This window comes from Lepisosteus platostomus, chromosome 18 (genome assembly GCF_059453375.1).
Source record: "Lepisosteus platostomus isolate fLepPlt1 chromosome 18, fLepPlt1.hap1, whole genome shotgun sequence".
NCBI classification, from domain to species: Eukaryota; Metazoa; Chordata; class Actinopteri; order Semionotiformes; family Lepisosteidae; genus Lepisosteus; species Lepisosteus platostomus.
The window spans coordinates 5,170,563-5,190,261 of record NC_142628.1 but is presented as its reverse complement, the minus strand read 5'-3'; the positions used below and the strand labels follow the sequence as shown (position 1 = coordinate 5,190,261).

General features: G+C 37.2%; 1 protein-coding gene across 1 annotated transcript in view; it reads right to left on the bottom strand.

The window, feature by feature from the left end:
• Positions 1 to 369: 369 nt before the first annotated feature.
• otog (otogelin) overlaps positions 370 to 19,699 on the bottom strand; it is a 65,808-nt gene continuing 46,478 nt past the window's right edge. The window contains exons 37-56 of the mRNA XM_088611850.1: positions 19,197 to 19,374; positions 18,226 to 18,371; positions 17,445 to 17,534; positions 16,818 to 17,004; positions 16,207 to 16,427; positions 15,882 to 16,020; positions 15,583 to 15,771; positions 14,197 to 14,406; positions 13,548 to 13,652; positions 13,214 to 13,318; positions 12,634 to 12,735; positions 12,060 to 12,158; positions 11,930 to 11,970; positions 11,771 to 11,846; positions 11,254 to 11,432; positions 9,129 to 9,233; positions 8,578 to 8,697; positions 8,197 to 8,242; positions 3,583 to 3,662; positions 370 to 2,937 (exon numbers count right to left, since the gene is read on the bottom strand). Coding sequence (XP_088467976.1) covers positions 2,737 to 2,937; positions 3,583 to 3,662; positions 8,197 to 8,242; positions 8,578 to 8,697; positions 9,129 to 9,233; positions 11,254 to 11,432; positions 11,771 to 11,846; positions 11,930 to 11,970; positions 12,060 to 12,158; positions 12,634 to 12,735; positions 13,214 to 13,318; positions 13,548 to 13,652; positions 14,197 to 14,406; positions 15,583 to 15,771; positions 15,882 to 16,020; positions 16,207 to 16,427; positions 16,818 to 17,004; positions 17,445 to 17,534; positions 18,226 to 18,371; positions 19,197 to 19,374 — 2,619 coding nt within the window. The 3' untranslated portion in view covers positions 370 to 2,736. The remainder of the gene's footprint in view (positions 2,938 to 3,582; positions 3,663 to 8,196; positions 8,243 to 8,577; positions 8,698 to 9,128; positions 9,234 to 11,253; positions 11,433 to 11,770; positions 11,847 to 11,929; positions 11,971 to 12,059; positions 12,159 to 12,633; positions 12,736 to 13,213; positions 13,319 to 13,547; positions 13,653 to 14,196; positions 14,407 to 15,582; positions 15,772 to 15,881; positions 16,021 to 16,206; positions 16,428 to 16,817; positions 17,005 to 17,444; positions 17,535 to 18,225; positions 18,372 to 19,196; positions 19,375 to 19,699) is intronic.

Below are 19,699 nucleotides of genomic sequence, written 5' to 3'. Positions count from 1 at the left end.
ACACCGGAAGGACAAGAAAAGCACAGGGAAACTAGGAACAAGACAGAGAAGGCTGTTGATGTAGATGTAGAGGGCGTGATAGCAAAGAATGAATTACTGAATAATACATTTCTTTAACCTCTGAAACGTCATAAAACCACTCAAATGTCAAAAATGGCAACCTCACCTTTTCATATTAGGCTGATGTTATCTATAAAGATAAATTATCAAAACAAATAAATATTAAAAAAATACATCTAAAAATGAGGGGCTTGATAAATAGACCACAAGAAGTTTCCAGGAATGAAGAGGAGACATAATTGTTTCATAGAGAAAAGACCTGCCATGATTTTCTAAGGAAGTATTTATTGAAAAGTATATACTGTATACATGAGTATGGTACACAATTACCATAGTTCGTTGTTACTGAATTGTACATCACTGTAAGCTTTATACTGTATCTTACAGAGAAGTTAAAGTAATAAACCATCTTTAAGTTTAACTCTCAAAAGTAAGCGATGTTGCTTGCTTAGGATAAGTAATAATCATTTTTTTATTTATTAAAATTTTATAGTTGATATCCATGCTCTGTGGAGTCAGACAGTGAAGATATGTTTAAAATTTAAGGTTAAGAACATTGTTTAAAATTTAGGGTTATTTTGGAAATCATTTGACACGAAATGTTTTAATTAAATTAAGAAATTGTGAATACATAAACTCTTTTAGGAACAGAAACGTCAGATTAATATTGCTTGCGATTTTTTAAATATATGCACAACTTTTTACACACCATTGAATTAAAAATTCAGTTTCATTTTCCCAAACATTTTAATATTTTAAAATGGGCAGACATTGAAACAAGAAGAAAATAGATATTGTTAAATTTGAACAAATATGTTATATTTTGTGTAGATGTAATGGAATAGCTTAATAAACTGCTCAAAATAAGTAATATTGAATACAATTTGACGTATACTGATGCATTTTTATGATGCATTGTGAAGCGATAAAGCACAAACTCTTCATGGATGTTCTGTATTTAATCTACAGTTCTCCAGAGACCATTTCTGCCTCAATTGGATGTCTTGCATTATCTTAAAGAACAAACAGTACAGGCCTGTTTGAGGGGTTGAATTCAACGTAAAGTTTTTAAAATTAAAATATATATAGTATATTCAATAGAAACAAGAGATGGATATGAATTCACTTATATACAAACAAAAAGCAATATGTCTCCATATTTTTACTAATGAAGTTAATGTATATCCAAGTACTTGTATGAATGAATATCCACAATAATGATACGATTTACTAAACAGCTCTAATCTAAATAAAGCAGTACAAGGTAGGTGTTGCTCACATAATTTAGATGGAGTCTAATGTGCTATTTAGAAAACTAATTAGCTTTTAAAAAAATTAAAAATTAGCATGCAAACACAGCACAGTAATATGGATGCTGGCAATACATAATACATAAATATGCCTTAAAGCTGTGAGCATGGACAGTGAGAGACTGATAGAAAAGAACATTTTAGCATCCACAGAAATAATTGTGTTTTTTCTTGATATTCAGAGCACTTTTTATTTTACTTTTATCATTTCTTCTAGCATCACACAACACAAATTTTGAATTTCTGTATTTGACTGTATAATCATACTTGTTAATCACATTAAATGTTAAAAACGTGTCAGAGCTCTGTGACTAGATTATGGTAATTGTCAGTATTTAATGCCCTGCTTTGCTTATGTACATATCATTAATGTAGTGCAAATTAGAGGGCAGCAGAATACACATCTATACAGTATCTATTGATTTCCCCTTATGAAATTCATTTTCCACAGGTTAATAGGAATAATAAGTAAAACATCACAGAAGTCCAAAGATATCTTTTTCAAATGGAATGTCCAGCATAGTCTTTTAGTAAATCAAACCAACTGGTTCGCTTTACAAACTATTTTATCATTCGAATATTTATATTGAAAATATTTTAAGGAGCTACTTGACACGTCAGCACTGCAGTTTTCTAAAATAGATCTCTGGCATTAAAACACATCTCTTAGAAAATAGCCTTCAGAACTATACCAACTGCTCTGGTCATTTTCCCAGCATTCAGAGTGACTAGATTGCTCAATCTATGATACATTTAAAAATCATATATATATATATCATATATATATATTCTGTTTATGTACAGTTTCAAAAGTCACATGGAGTATTTTTTCTTCTCTTTTTAATGACTGCTTTTCAGTATCTTCATCTTGTTCACATTTCAGCTTCCCACACAATCTATAGATTACTTACAGTATAAATAGCACAAGCCTGTATGCATGCCGTGATCTGTGCTACAGGCTGCTTATTTATACAGTATATGTTGTCATGTTCTTGTTACTGGAAGTGCATTGGAAAGACTACACGATAAAGCATGTGCTCAGATGGCAAACAGATTAGACAAAGTCAAGAAATGGGACGGTCATGATATGTGTTTTTTTATTTGTCTTGAAAATATAGTCAGTTTCAAAATCAGAGATCATGATCCAGTGCTTGTTTATGTTTTATATGCAGAAAACTCTATTTTTGATTATCCATCTCTGGTGGGAAAAGTAAAGTATTTCCTTTTGTAGGACACGTTCATGGTTCCCCCCCCCCCCCGACCCCTCCCATCCTCCTTCTCCCTCTTTTTCTATTTGTTTGTCCCTTGAAAGCAGCATGATGTTCAGAGACCAAGTCAGTCTGTGTATCTGGTTGTTGGCTGGCCTTTAGGACCACTGGCAGGAGCAGTCCGTGGGCTCCTGAATGGAGTAGTAGACCCAGGTGGAGTTCCCACTGCAGTACAGCTGCACTGAACGGCGCTGTAGCCCAATCTCTCGGCAGCACTTGCAGAATCTGGCATAGGTGTTGATATTGTAGTTGTATATGCTGGCTGAGGGACATTTCCCATCACAGGACACTATGTTAACCTAGAAAAGGGGAGTGTTGATGCATCACAAAAACTGTAACAGTGTAAAAAGTGGAAAACCCACATGAATTAGAAAAAACATGTCAGGTGATCTAATTTATTCAACGTTTAGTCTGTAACTTTTGTTAATCATATTGTACAATACTAAAATACTATTTCATTAAATACAATGATTATGCACAACTCCCAATAATATACTGTAAAGATACTGTTTTGCTATGTCGCAATATTGTATAACACCACCAGAAATATGTTTTTTTATTACAGTATACAGAATGATTAGCAGTTATGCATAAAAATAATTAGAAAACACATAATTTTATGTTAGATTTTGGTTATTAAAAATACACATAGCTGCTTTAAGAACATCTATTTAAAAGCAAATCAACACATAAAAACAAAACAAAAAAGAGGTCAGTAGTGATTTGAATGACTCAAAGAATGACTTACGGTCAAGAACTGTACATTATGGTGTAATAACTGAATATCCTGCCTATACAACATTGTTTAAGGTGCTATTTGGGAATATTACGATACATGCTGTAATTAATAGTTACTGGAACAGGTTTATTTATCAACCATTTTAGCCATTTAATTACAAAGCAAAAAAATGATTGCACTTCTATAAATGATTTTATATACTTACAGGCCTGTTGCTTCTACAGTCATTTTTTCTAATTGTCATTCTGACTGTCACCTTTTGGCACGATTTCCCATCTTCTTTACCTGGGGTAGTGAAAGCATAAAAAAATGTCAAAGCCAGCTTTAAAAAACACATCTACAAATTAAGCATTGCACTACATTTCTCTAAAAATAAAATCCCTTTTGTATGTATCCCCTGTTCAAGGGATTTGCGATCTTGGTCCTAATGCATGTGTTGTTTTTTTTTGTTTGAGATAATATTTTGCTGAGAAACAGGAAACTTTTAATTCAAATGCTTGATAATCAGTGCAGCTCTGCTTCACACAGATTCAATCACAGTCATTGAAAGGAACTTCTGACTGCAGTTAATTACAGTGATCCCCAGACACTGGAGAATTCCTCTGTGCTGAAATACATAGCCAATTACTAATGAGTACTGCTACATTGGCTGATCTGGACTAATTTTTCCTTTAGAAGAATGTAATGTGGGGATAGATAGAAGTATTAGCACAGTATCACAGAGTGGTCTCTCAAGCACCAAGATTGACAACTCCTCTATTGAAATTTATACTGAAGTGTTAATGAAAAAGTTCAACAGGTGCCTTCAGTTTAATAATTTGTACAATTATTGGTAATATTATTTATTTTAGCCTCCCAACAAAACTGCCCACAATAATCTTGGGATATTTTTCTCTTTACTGGTTTATTTGGCAAGCTGTTGAATCCACAGAGACAGCATCAGCCAGTCTGTAATGTGTGACCACCTACAGAGTAAGTGGTAGCATGGCAACAATGGCTCATGTTCAAACCAGTCAAGATAAACTGGAAGTTGGAGCAATCCAAGAGAGTTTTTTGTAGCAGTCTCACATTGTTCTCACTGATAATGAGTTAACTCATCGTAGAGGTGATTTGATTTCTTTGAAATGGGATATTGCCTGGTTTGAGCATACGTTTAATGTAGTAGTACAGTAGCCAGTGGCTGTACCCTGCACAACAGCAAGTGTCTTGCTGGTTACTGGACACTGATGTACATGTTACATTGCTCTTTTGTCAGAACATTGGTATTAGTTTTCCTTTCAAAATGGTACCTTCGGATGAGTGTTTAGACATCTTGAAACATTTTTCATTACTGAAGAATACTGATGCTACCAAGATTTCTGTCTGAGAATATATTTCTCCTCATTGCATCCTGCCACTTACAGTATGTACCTTGGGAACAGTACTGGACTCTCAGGACATTATGTTTTCACTATAATAATGTGACACACAACCCGTGAGGTTAAAATCTTCATGTGTGCCGGAAATTATTTCACAACCAGTAATTTATTAATCATTCATACAACCAGCATCTCTGTATTTGGATTCTACAATATTAACTTCTGGATTAAATAATATTGGCATTGTTTGATAATTAAATGTTTAATCTTTGCCTAGTCACTTGTACAGTCATGCAAGAATACAGCATTGGCAACAAAGCTCCAGCTGGTGTTTTTATAACCCTTTGAGCCACCAGTGACCACTCCCTGAATGTCTCCAGAGTTGTATGTGTAGCCCAATAAAACAACTCATTTCACTAAGCAACAAAACATTCCTGTTTCATTACAGTAAGCATGCTGTGAGCTCTGAATGCCACACTTGAATGCCAAATTCCATTTGAGAAAAGAAAGGCAATTATTTAAAATATCCCTAAATTATCTGCAGGAATTTCGGGGAAGAAATTGACTTTAAACATTTTATTTTAAATGCTTAATATATTTTAAGTTATTATTTTAAACAAACTTCAAATTTCATTAAAAATAAACACAAAAGAGGTAAAAAAATAGAATTTGAAAAAGTTACAAAACTGATTTATTATTTTACTCTTTAAATAATTATTTTAATAATGAAGAACTGAATGTTAAAGGTGGAGGAGGTGCAGGAATACTTGGGAGGCATCAATGCCTCAAATACATCATATAGCAGAAAGAATACTGACCTCATAAATGCTTGAAATTTAGCCTGTATCTTGTAACTCTTTACTTAATCTCTTAATCTCTGATTTTTAGTTGAACTAAATACTGTGTAATGTCCTGCTTAGAAATGTTTATGTTTCTACATTTGTCCTTATATTTAAAATAGTTGGAAGGTAAATAACAACAGAAGAAAAAGATCATTTTCAAAGCAACACTCAATTCATAAACACAAGAAGGGAAATATTCTAATATTGTTTTAGAAAATGTTTGGGTAATCTGGCATGAAGATGTCCTGTTATTTATAACATGGAACTAAGATCTCATCAATAAATGTGTTCCTAACAATATATTCTTTCACTTAATTAAAACCTGATTTTGGTGTATTAGAGACATGCTTTAAGGATTGAATTATTTGAATTTTTCAGTTATTAAGGAACTTGTGCCATATCACCCAAAGACTTTCCAGAGGTAACCCACTAACTTTAACACAAGACTACAAGATTAGTTTCTAATGAACTTGAAGACACACAAACACTAGTTAAACATGTGACATAAACATGCAGCAAAAACTAGGTGCTTACTAACTGGCCACTACCAACAGTACATTGTTGGCAAACAACAATGCACTGCCCTGACAGTGCAAAGTGGGGAAACATTCAGCTGTGTCATGTATGTTACCAGCACAGATTTAAAGAAGAAAAATAATTTACCAAAAAGCCAAAACATCATTTAAGCTGTTTGAGTCCTGAATTATCTTTTCGGGAGTACATTGTTGGAAATCAACAATGATGCTGGCTAGCCTTACGGTCACTGGTTTGTTCCAGTAAACTGGTACCTTTGTCACAGTTAGTGCTAACTGTAGGAGGCACTGGCCTAACAGGGAATGGAAACAGGGAAAATCCAGTACCTGGTGAGATTGTTACATATTGGTCAGGTTGCAGCTTTACACAATAATTCAGTGTTACATTAAGTAAAGGCACTTTTATGCTACTCAACAGTAACAAAAACAGAAAGAAATCAGTTTCTTTTTTATTTCTTGGAGCTGATGCATAGATTACAAGGAGCTAGAAATTCATAAAGCAACACTCGATGAAGACAGAATGTTTACTTACAAGGAAGAGAAAACACAATTGGTCTTTGAAGGTGTTAATGACCACACACAGAAGAGTGGGCTGCTGGATCTTGAAACTGGACTGTAATTGTTTTTAGCTTGTTATGTTTGTTATCGAAAAAGGGCTCTCCAAACCCCACTCCTGAAGAGCCCTAGTCCAGCAGGTTTCAAATGTAGTCATCAAATCATAAATTTTAAAAGACTTTGGGACAGTTTAAGTTTTACCTCTTTAGCAGGTTAAAATAAGCAGATGTACAGATCACTTGAAAAAACAACATACAGTATACTGCACATGGATAAGAGTCAAGGAAACCTCATGAATAATTGTTTTATTAGATTCAGGCTCTGCAGCAAGTGTTGGAGATTGTGATTATCTATGCTCAGCTCTTTTATTATGAGAGTGAGAGATTTAATTTAATAATTAAAACTAAACTACCTGAAACTTAACAATGTTTCACTTGCAATATTAATTCATATAAGTTCTTTCCTTATTTGGACTTCATATATTTGGAGGAATGGCATATATTTTGCTATTATTATTGGCTATATGTTATTGATTTAATTTCTATAAATTACGGTGTCTGAATGCTGTTTGTGGAGTTCTACTTGGCATGATTATTAATTTACAGTAGTATATGACACGTTTAAAGTTTTATTAATTTGTGAAAGGTTTGGCAAATCATTTTATATGGTGTTTTGCTATTTTAACACACTGATTTGAAGCCTCTTTCATTTCACTGCACAGTACTTAAGAACCTGTGAGAGAGTCTTGAATTGAGCCAAGAGTGCTTCTTTTAATACCATGATGTTTTAAATGTTTGCTTGCCATTGTTTGATACAGTATAAACCTTTGCAGAAACATTCATGACATGAATACCTGTGATTTGGCCAGGCCTTATATTTCTGAAAAAAAGCTATTTCTAACAAACCTTTTATTCTACTCCATCCATAAATGTTGATCCTTTTGTCAAGTTATAATTACCAGTAGTGTAATCGGAGAATTGCTTGGAATTTATGTAGTTCTGGAGTTAATTGCCTTTCTTTCTTTAATTATTGCATCACATACATAAAAGCATGTTTAGAATGCCCAAATGCTTAAATGTTAAACGTATATTAAGAGAAAAATTTGATCATGTTTAAAAGTTATAAAAGAGATGGAGCAATTAAAAGGTGCATAATGGCATTTATAAAGAATGAAACTGAAAATCAAAGAAAGTATTAATTTAAAGAAAGTAGTAAACATTTTGGGAAAAAGACTGACTTACAAAAACAACTTTTTGTTAAATAAAAGAGCAGGAAACCTTCAAGTTCATCTCAGATGTCTCTTGAAAATGAGGCTTTAATATCTTTTACCCCATAATGCAGATGCCTTGTGTTTTCCAATTACTATTACAGGGACTGTACCATAAAATAAACATTGCTCAAACATTCTTGGAAACAGGTTAAAACACTTTGTCGCACAATTCAGTGTACAGGAAGCAGGAAGTCTACAAGTCTGCACTACGACATGATCTCTACTATGTTTAGCAGGAAGGTGTTTTTCTTGTGTACTCACAGCTCTTACAGCAGCCATCCATGTAACTTACAACTGTTCCACCAATCTAGGATGAGATGGCAGTAAGTGTCATTTCATAGGTTAATACAAAGCATGTCACCATACCAATACAAACTAAACAACATAAAAATAAAAACAGAGGGAAATAATATTCTGTACGATCCTAAGATTGAAATATTCAGATAATAAAAAGAAGCATTCTTTTTTGCATGCTATTACAGCAGATAACACATCATTTATGTATGTAGGTATAATTTGCCTTTATGCCGCCATTGTAGTTTTAGATGTAAAATGTTGCTTTTAGAATACTGATGATTCATTTCAAAGTGAGTGTCTCGAGCTTCTTCCCAGCAGGCTTGTTTGGGATAGCTTTACACTGACCTTCATACACTCTGTCTCGTTAAAAGGAGGACAGCTGATGGAATAAGTGATGAGGGTAGGTCCTGATAATGTGTCTGAGCAGTCATACTTCATGCAATTGGACACCCATGTCTTCCCAGGCTGAAAGAAATAAGGAAGGTGGTTTACTGATAATATCACTAGATCTGTTGATCACAAACAAACTCTAAAGGACACATAGTTCATATTACTAGATGCTGAATACAATTTTATACAATGCATGACTTAATGCTTCCCTTAGGAATAACTGCAACACTTTTTGCCTTTTTTGTGCTGCTCAGCAGTGCAGTATGGTGTTGTAAGCAGTAGCATCATGTTGAAGCCACGTTGAAGCCACGACTAGTAAAGTAGTTAAGTAAAATTAATCAGTCACTGGCTGTTGACCCACCTTTGAAAATGCGTCATTTTTAAATAAAATATTAAAGACATGTTAGGATACTTATATTAAATGGAAAGTCCGTTATGTTTTGGGTTGTTCCAACTTTTTGGTATAGGTTTCATTGAAATAAAAAAAAAATGTTCCTCTTCCTTACCTTGTACAGTGCAACAGAGCCATTATCCATGTGATAAATACAGGAGATATTTTTACAAACCCCACAGCATGTCGTTAAGTCTTTAGGTGGCAAGTAAACTTGATTCTGTATAAAAAAGACAATCAGACAAAAACATTGTTGTCTCATAGTATTATTGGGACACAGACTGAACATGGAGATATGGTTAAAGCTCTGCACCTTAACCAGTGGTCTGTGTGTGCAGCCATCATGTGTACAGTTGGGCAGCTGTGGACTGATTTAAAAAAAGAGTTTTGCCATATACTTTTTTTCTTTCTGAATGGGGATTTTCCAAGAACTCCTGTAACTCCTAAACACAGGGGTGTATTCTTAACTAATTCACTGGTTAGAATATGCAGGTTTCTATTGTAGGTTTAATGGTTGATCCAGCCAGTTATAAATGAATGCACTTGTAGGTGTGATATAGCTGTGTCTTATCCAGAAAAGATCTTCAACTCTAGGTCTTCTTAGCACTGCACAGACCGGGGTATGTTCTGATTTAACTGCTAAGGACTGTGTATGTGTATATATGGGCTATATAAGTGGCTTGTGGGCTGATGCCAAAGTCAGGCACTTTGTGAACTGCCTTGTCTGCCTTCAGTGTTTGACCAAATATTCCATAAAGAAAGGTATATGGTGAGACAGGACTTAGATATGGATGTAATTGATTAATAAATTTCTCTTTGGTGTCAGGATCCTTCTGTCAACATCTTCAACCACAACAGGATAAAAATGACCCAACAATGCTAAATCCATGTTCAGTACTGCAAACTTAGTTGTGAAAAACTGACTAGAAGTGAATGGTTCTCTTTTAAAACTGCTTCTGGACCAATGCGATGCAGTTGAACACGCAGTGTGTTTCTTTGGGATGTGTCCAATATGCTTTGAACACTTCTGAAACTACCCGAAGAAAACCACAGGATTATACTTTGAATTCTATCCACAGTAGCTTCTCAAAGTGTCTGGGCATTTCAACAAGAGCTTGAGCTTGGCATCTACCCAGAACATATATACTGTATGTAATATATATGAATATACTAGAAAGTATTGCCTTCCATATCTTGTATTAGAGGCTTTATTGCACCCCCAGACAATGAAAAACACTTTAATATTTTTATTATTGGTATACTCGTTATACTATAGTATAATCTATAATTATACGACTTTACTTCTAAAGGAGGCTCAGGTCCTTCAATGTGTGTAGTAAGATGCTACACGTTTTATCAGTTGGTGGTAGCGAGTGCCATTTTCTACGCAGTGGTGTGCTGGGGCTCTTGGATTAGAGCAGTGGATTCTAACAGGCTGAACAAGCTCATCAGGAGAGCGAGCTCTGTCATTGGGTCTGACCTGGACCCCTTGGAGGTAGTGGCTGAGAGGAGAATGATGTCCAAACTAGAGGCCATCATGGACAACTTCTCCCATCCCCTCTATGACAGGCTTGCAGGAATGAAGAGCACGTTCAGCAATAGACTGATTCACCCACGGTGCGACAGGGAGCGCTACAGGAGGTCATTCTTGCCGTCTGCCATAAGACTGTACAACGCATCCACCTTGCGTCTTGGCAGAGGCAACAGCGACAGTGACCTGTTTCTGGACTAAACGCATATACACATCTACTGCTACATCTGTTCTCTTTCTTTTTCTTTTTCCCGTTTACAACCACTTTTGTGCAATATATGCCAGGAACCTGTGCAATACATTTATATTTATATTTATATCTATGGTTACATCTATATTTATATTCATACGTGTGATACGATTTTCTGTGTACTGTTCTGTTCTAGTTTCCTCTTGTGTGTCCGGACTGTGAGTAACTCTTGTATTGTATTGTATGTATTGTACTATTAGTATATAATTCGTTACACTGTGGCTGTGTTGTGTGTGTTAAGCTGCTGTTGCACTGCAATTTCCCTCACGGGATCAATAAAGTATCTATCTATCTATCTATCTATCGCATCGTACAGTATAACAGTATAGTACACTTTAATGTTATCAAAGCAGAAAAGAATAAAAAAATACCTAAAAAGCACACTGATGAAAGCTCTTCTGACTGGAATCTACTGCAGTATTGTATTGTTTGAGTAATTTTTGTGTGATTGGGTCTTACTGGTTGACACTGGGCTGAGCAGTTGGTGCTGCTGGCTCTGATCCTATAGTACTGTGTCAGGGGATCCAGGCTGTAGGTGCACTGTGTGGTGTAGCAGATGCCTTCGCTCGTGTGCTCCACCAGAGTCTGCCCAGGCCTCATGACTCCCCGCTCCCCGTCCACACACACGGACTCCCTCTCTGGACACATACACAGTACAAAAACAGGTAAGGAAACGCAAGCCGGGGACAGCACAGCGGCCACACAGAGTCACACATAAACAGCCAAGTGGAAGGACAGCCTGGCGTGTCATTGTGAAGGACGATGTAAAGGAAAAACCAGTAATACCCTCAGTTTTCTTGTCTTTAGTATTTGTTTATGTTTAAATCACGAAAACAGTTATTTCAGTTGAGGAAATCATTCAGGGTAAATTAATTAAACAGTGCATTATAATGAGAATGATCAATGAAATTATATTGGAAAACTAAACTGAAAAAATCATCTTTATGTGCCCAGGGATTCCAGCTTGTGTACTTACCACACTTATATTTAGTGCACCCACACTGGTTCTCAGGATCTGCGAGAAACTGGGTGTCAATTTGCATTGTTTCTCCCTTTTGGAATAAACACAGAAAATTAAGACTCAATTGAGAAAGAATGAACTGGAAATACTTTGATTACTTTGAAATATACGTACCAGGGCACATTTCGGTTTAGGGATTGTGTCGCATGCACATTCTGGAAGATACAGAGACACGATCAGTGATGAGTTTAGTTTTCACACACACACGCACACTAAAAATAAAAACAGTTCATAGCAGCTTTACCACATGTGTTCAGTGGGCAGCACCTCTCTGGAGTCCAAACAGTAACCACTGACATCCCCAATGGGCATGTGAATGCTGGGCATCGATAGGGCTCACACACTGAAAATAAAAAAAAACACACTCCTCTTGTTGGCGGGTTCATATACTCTTTTTTTCAGTCATAAATGAAAAAGACAAGAAAGAATTCAAACAGGAGAAAGCCTTTTGACAGATCTGGCTTTCTTTCTTGACCGCCAGTAGCTAATCGATCTGAGGATCTCGCCCAGCTGGCTCTTATAACAAGGATCTTGGGGTTTAGACTTCAGCAACATGGCTGGTCCCAAACCCCCAGAACCCTCCTGTTCTCATCCTTCAATGCACTTTCACCTTGTTTCCACTTTTTCAAACATTCTGCCTTCCACTATGGTATTTACTGTTGGTGCACACGTTTAGGACATGATGGACATGATTGATTCAACGGAGTTTAACAAAAGAGGTGGTGGGGGTACATGTTGCGTTCTCAGCAATTCCAGAATGAAGAGGCCCTCCTGATACTCTTCTTCTAGCCCTGGTTGTGAAGCAGAGGTTCACTCACTGCACTGGTACTCAGGGCAGCATCTGTCCGTGCTGTTGGCATCCACAGTGAACACCTCTCCCTGCTGGCAGGCCGGGATGGTGTCTGTGCAGGTGCCACACACTGTTCAAAAGCACAAACACACAAACCCCTTCACTTCAAACTGTGCTACCATTTTATAAATCACAGAGTGAGCTTGAAACAAGACAACACCAGAATGGTTACTCTGAGGAAGCCACCAAGATTATTATTTACAAATATCCACTGCTTTATATTTTGTGTATTGTTTTCTCTGATTTCAGGCAGTAACTTATATTCTACTGAAGACACTCTACCTGCTGTTTGCCAGTCCATTATCCTTTATCATGCTCACCAATGTTTTAATATACTGTAGTACTGCTGATCTATTTTTGCTAATATATGACAAGAGTGTATTAGAGCTTAATTAAAATTGTTTTTAATTTTAAAAGGCTTTTAGGCTAGCATTTGCTATTTCCATCCTGTTGTTAATCAAGCATTAAAGTTTATGGAACAGACCAAGTGTATCAGCTGGACAGAAATAACAACTGACTAAAAGGGGGTGACTGTAACTGTGACTCACTGCAGATGTAAGCCATACAGCAGCTACCGTCTGCACGCGTGGCGATCAGGGTCTGGTCCTCTCTGCACGTTGGAATGTCAGATTCACACCGATCAGGGTCACATTCTGACTCAGAAACAGAGCAGAAAGTAGTAAACAACAACAACAGTGGCAACTAGAGAGAGATTGAAGACCAGATCATTCAACCTCTTCATTTAAAAACTCCATCAAATGTAATTGCAGTATTTCTGGGTACACATTTTCTAGGAAAGGGGACTTCCATTATCTTTAGAGAGCAGTTAAATCCCCATAAAGCAGAACTGCAATCTTTAAGTCATATTACAATGCATCTTACCACATGTATATTCTGGACAACAGGAGTCCTCCCTGTAGTAGGACACTAGTCTTTCACCATATTTACATCCAGGAGTGTCATGGCTACACAGGGTGTGATTGCAAACTAAAAAGAGAAAAATGTTTCAGACATTTTTATGTACTTTATATACAATATATCCTTACGGTTGGTCCCTAGAATTCAGTTATGAAACTCATTTTCAAGTGTTAGATATGTGTTTCTCCTCTGGATTTTCAGTAGGAAATGTTGTACAAAGGATGTGAAGGTGTGTTTTGTACTGAATTGAGTGAACAGATGAAGGCAGTTTCCCCAGTCACAGTAAAATCAAGTACAATCATTTGTGCTTACATTATCTTATTAAGCATTAGCGTTGTTTTTACCCACAAATCCTCTAAAACATGCATTGGCTCACATTTTTAAGAACAGCAACACTACTGAAGCAAGGAAGCATTCATTTAATGCTAACACTGTGAATAAAAAGAACCATGGTTTTTCTGAACGTTCTGGAAACACTGCAACAAAGTCACTTTCACCACGTGCACAGACTTCAACTAGAGGACTGCCTAAGAGCAACTCCTGTCCAGGGAGTTTTCTGTCCCCCTCTATCCCAGTGATTTTGGGCATGTACTGTACATGCAGGCGGACCTACCACAGGCTTTCTGGGGACAGCAGCTTTTGTCATCCGCCAGGCTGACAATGACCTCCCCTGTCTTCTTGCAGACGGGCCCTGGGATGTCAGTGCAGTCGTACTCCACCGGGATGATGGAGTCGTTATCACACTTGTACATGCAGCAGCCATCCTTTGAGGCCCTCCACACCTCTCCCGAGGCCCGGGGCGTGCCGAAACTGTCCGTGCAGGCTGGGACCAGGCACGTGCATGGAGGAGGGAACAACACCTTTACTCTCGTTACAATTGTTACATCCGGCGCAGGAGTTCCCCTGAGGTACCGCTGGCACGGTGCCTAGAGCCTACGAAATCTTTAGGGCCTACGAAGGAGGGTCACACAGACTGAATCAACATGCTTCTGGTCGACTTTAGTTGCTCCAAATCAATAATCATACGCTGTCTAGCAGCTGTTCTAGAAACTAGAAGTACCGAAGTGAGGGCCACTCGACTCGCTTCATCAATTACGTCATTTGGCATTGGAATAGTTTAAAGTGCATCATGTCAATTGACGTAATTCAATGGGCGTTTACCCCTCTATTTGCACAATTCGGAGTCAAAGTGCCTAGGGCCTACGCACACCAAAATCCGGCCCCGGTTACGTCTCACTGCTATGTTAGAGTTTGCGGGTTTATTTGCTTTGTTTGTGATGGTGATGATAATGCATATTAAAATAGCATTATCTTTGGCAAAAATTAGATTAAAATGATGTCTGGTTTCGTTTGTTATCAGAACATCAAAAATTGTGGGACTGAATACTAAAGTATTGCATTAAGATTAATGATACCCAGTATCAGCAGAGGAGAAGTACGGTATTTGTTAAATAATCATCTAGGATGTCACCTGGTAGATGTACTTTCAGATCAAAAGCATTCTGCCTTTTGAGGGAGACAGGTATGGAGTACAGTATAGTGTCCATATGAGGTGACAGTTTATTGGCTACTTCAGTGTTGTGTTGGGAAGTGGACCAGCCTATTCAGTGCTTGGTTACCTATAAATCCATAGGCAGTGCTGTCAATCCATTTTTCTTAAGTTGTAAAATTCTTTGTTCTTACAGGCAATTATATAAATGTATATAGAAGAGAGTCTAACATAATTGTCCTTTTTACTACATACAGGTCATTCCTAAGGTCAGCCAATGTAACACAAGATTTTTCTATAATTGACTGAACTGGAACTCACCAACACTAACCCATTTCCAGTCTAACTGACTACCTGCTATTGTCGGCCCAATGCTTACAGGTTACCTGGGTACTATAAAGATACTAAAAAAAAGGCTATGCCAATGAGGCCCAAAACTGTTGTGTTGTGTGTTGTGTTTGGGCAGGGTTTGGACCAGTCAGTAAGCACACTGGGGTCCTGAGCTCTTACCACACTTCTCACTGGGAATGCAGAGGGCGGAGTAAGGCCGGTGGAGGACGGTCTCGTCTGGACACACACAGCCCTCCGTGAGTCCCGAGCATTCCTCTGGGTCAGAGTCAGACTCATGGCTTGGACACGTCTGTGCAGTACAGGCAGGCAAGCAGGCCTGGTATCGCAGCTCCGGGGGGCACATGAAAGCTAGATGTTCAAAAACACAATGATTGTAGTCATTTAAAAACCGTAATCCATATCTTGGATCTTGCTAGCCTTGTTCTTTTGCCTTGCTGTCGATAAAGTGGATGACTCACAGCAGTAGTCTGGGCTCCTCCATTCTATGCAGATATTGTACTTGTGGCAGGCAGCCACGTAAGCTGCCAGAGCTATGCATGGGCTCTTCACGTACTCGGCATCACGCACCCACACTTCGCAAAATACTGAAGGAGGAACCTGAAACAAAGCAGAAGGGGATTACCCACAGACGCACGAAACGTTACTGAGCAGCTGCTGTCCTTCTGATGGTCTTATAAGTCATATTAGTCTGCATTTGCGATGGTATACTGTACATTGAAGAGCATGGAGACTCGAATGTACTGTATGGCGGATCAGAGCGGATGCCTCACGGGTTAAACGTACGAAGGAGTGGCAGACGCTGAAGGTGTGGTTGCTGAGCATGGCCAGGCAGGCAGAGCAGTCGCTGGTGGAGCAGTTGACTTCCCGCCGCCGGTTCTGACCCATGAAGCTGGTCGTGTTCGGCACCTGCCAGCTGTCGATGAACAACGTCGGGTCCTCGCTCTCAGCCACAGCGGTGCCGTTGGACATTGTTAGGTCGTTTGTAGGGTCGCCATCACAACAGCCTGTAGAAACATTGAAAACAAGATTTCATAGAACAGATTGTGTGAGGAGAAAAGAATGATTTTAATGGCCGTCATCGGTGGCAGACAATTAGCCTTTTGAGATAATATAGAAAGTTTAAGGATTCTTATTGAAAAAAATAATAAAATTAAAGTAAAGCTTAGATGAATACATTCTAATTGTCTGATGCAATCTAACTTGTAAGGCATTGTTATCAATGATTATTATCTGCCACTCAAAAGGATTATTTAAAGAGATTAAGTAGAACTAGGACAGAAAAAAAAGAAGAATGCTGATCAGAATGAAAAGAACAGCATTATACTGTATTTTAACAGTTTTGTCATCCAGCTCAAAGAGCGGCTCAGTGAGAGTGTTAACATTCTGATACACACCACACAATCCCATGGTGCTCAGTTTGTTACTGGAGGTTTCAGTCTCGATGATCATCATTCCAGTGCTGTGGAACCACTGTATTTTTAGTCCTGTGGGTGTCCTAATTAAGTACATGTTTCCAGTGTCTAGAACTTCAAATCCATGCTTTTTAAATCGAGGTCTTGCATATCTTGAGTTGACATACAGCTGGAGGATAACACATACATTAAAATGACAATGGAATAGCACTTCTAAGAATTTAAGAAAGATTACAAATGCATGGAAGCCATTTAACTCTTTTAAAATACAGTAGGTATAGTATTTGAAAAACAGCAATGCAATTTCATCCACTTGGTATTATTATTATAAGGTATTTTTTTAGCCTTTTAATTACTTTTATTTTTACTAAAGTGTTATTAATTGGGTTCTGTCTTAATGATTAATTGTTATTCATTTAATATATTTAGCCAGCAGTTAGTAATATGGCTTAAACTAATTCCTGAATTACACAACTGGTATTAACAGAAACATCATCATCATCATCATCATCATCATCATAATAATAATTTATATTACATCCATATTTTACCACTAATGTTCTGTATTCTGTATTTAACAGCATTAACACATATACTGTACATACTTACCCTTCTCTGTAGTCGGTTAATCAGAACTTGGTGAGATTTATGTGTTATGTTTAGAGCTACCAAACATAAATTGGTGAAATTCCAAAGTACCTTTGATTAAAAAACAAGAAAACAAGTAAATAGTTTTATTGCTGAGATGTATGCTGTTGTTTAATGTTTTCCTGAAATAAACAAAAAAGGACCTATTCATTTATTGTAAATACAAAATTCTACCTAACATCGATATGTTGAAAAACAACATTATTAACCTGTCATGAACACTGTCATGAGAGACATGGTCTTAGTCAGCAATGTCCAATCCTGGTCACAAAGAACTAGAATATTTGCAGCTTTAAATTATCAAGATAGTTTTGAAAATCAGTTCTTCAACACAATTCTCAATCTGTTGATGAATTACTATGACATAGAAAACCTGCCAGTTGTTACCCATGATAGGGATAAAGGTTCAGAATCATTCTTCAAAAACTTACCGTTCAGACTTAGTACCTTCAGTGCTTCAGTGCCTTCTGGTTTTTAGATAAATGTTTAATTCATCTTTAACTAATTATTTTTCACTTAGAGAAATAAGAACATATATTTTTTTAACATATTTCTATAAGGTAAAACAACCAATTCATTCCAGGTACCTTACCCAATCCATCACACCATTAAACAAGTAAAAATAATCAACTGAGAGCTCATGTGGAATGAAAATATGGTAGCCCTGCACTAGTGGAGTACTAGACCCCTGTATTCAGGAAGGAAAAATAATTGTGATTGGAAATGGAAGATGAAGACTCACCGTGTCTGAGCTTTGACACTCCTGAACTTGAATGCTCACAGTTTCATTGGGAAGTTGCGTCACAATGTAGGAGGCTGCTTTATAGATTGCCACACTGTTGCCGTCAAAGGTAATAACATTTAGGTCAGGAAAGACAGAACATCGACCTAGGAAAAAAACAGTTGAGAGTGAAGGCAGTCTGTTCAAAAATAACATCCTTGGTTAGCTGTCTTTGTTTTACAGGATGAATATTAATTGAATTGTACTGACACGTGTTTGTGTTTTTGAAGGCTGACATTAGAAATACCAGGATTTGTGGCCCTGCATTCATTTACTGGCTTTATGGTCAAGATTGATTGTCTTCCATGAGCCAGGAAAGGTAAGACTGATAAGGCAAACGTGAGATCTGCACACTTTCTGGCAGTGTGAGCTGGTCTGGTCTTGGGAAATCACAGGTTGTGTTTTGTGCAGTTTTATCATGATGAGATATCTTCCATGCTGTCACTTTGACTTTTTGTTCTGACACATCTGGGTCTCAGTGTGCTGGGATACTTTGCAGTTATTATTTTTTTCATCTCAGAGTTGAGGTGATGACACACCCTTGTTTGACTACTGTGCAGACATCAAGTGCACTCAAATTAATGACTCATATGAATGCATATCATGAAAGAGCTGTAAAATAGTAGTGAATTCTGGAGGATATCCATACTTCAAGTGGATCTTTCAGAGAGTGATTCACAGAGTCAGACACCTTTGTAAAGTCTGTTGTTTTCAATAAGCCTTTAGTGTGTATTTTAAAAATTACCATTTTTGAATTCACATTTAAAGTAAAATAATTTTTTAGATGCTATCTTGGACGTTTGTGCAGATACATCCCACTTGTTTAATCATTAAAACAGCTAAATGTGTAGTCTTTGCTTGTGTATTTTGCTGCTTTAGAGTCTGTAGGTAAAAATCGGCTGAGGAGGTCATTGGTGTGTCTGTAAACTTACATGGACAGTCCCACTGTGGACAGCACTTGTCACCATTTACCAGGACGGCGAAACCCAACAGACCACAGTTAGGAGGGATGGCGTTGTTTGGGCAGTTCTGCGACTTGTTGAACAACATCAGTTGTCCATTCATGCAGACGTATTTTGTGCATTCATCAATAATCTCAGAATAGGGAGGCTGAGAACCAGTTAAAGAGTAAATATCAACAATTGTGTTAGTATATTGAGCTATTCAGCAAATACAGACCAATGCAATACATAAATAGCATTTGTTAATATATTTGGCTTTATACTGCTTCTTTTGAGAGATGGTCATCTGAATGTGTGGAAACATCCGAAAAGTGCATTTGAAACTGAGAACCAGATGCCCTTTTTTAAACAAAGAAATCTGGAACAAGGTACTCAGCTATGTTGTCAAAGCTGATACTCTGGCTTCTTTCATGAAATAGTTGAATGGGAATCCTTGGATCAATTTGCTTCTTGCAACAAAATGACCTAAATAA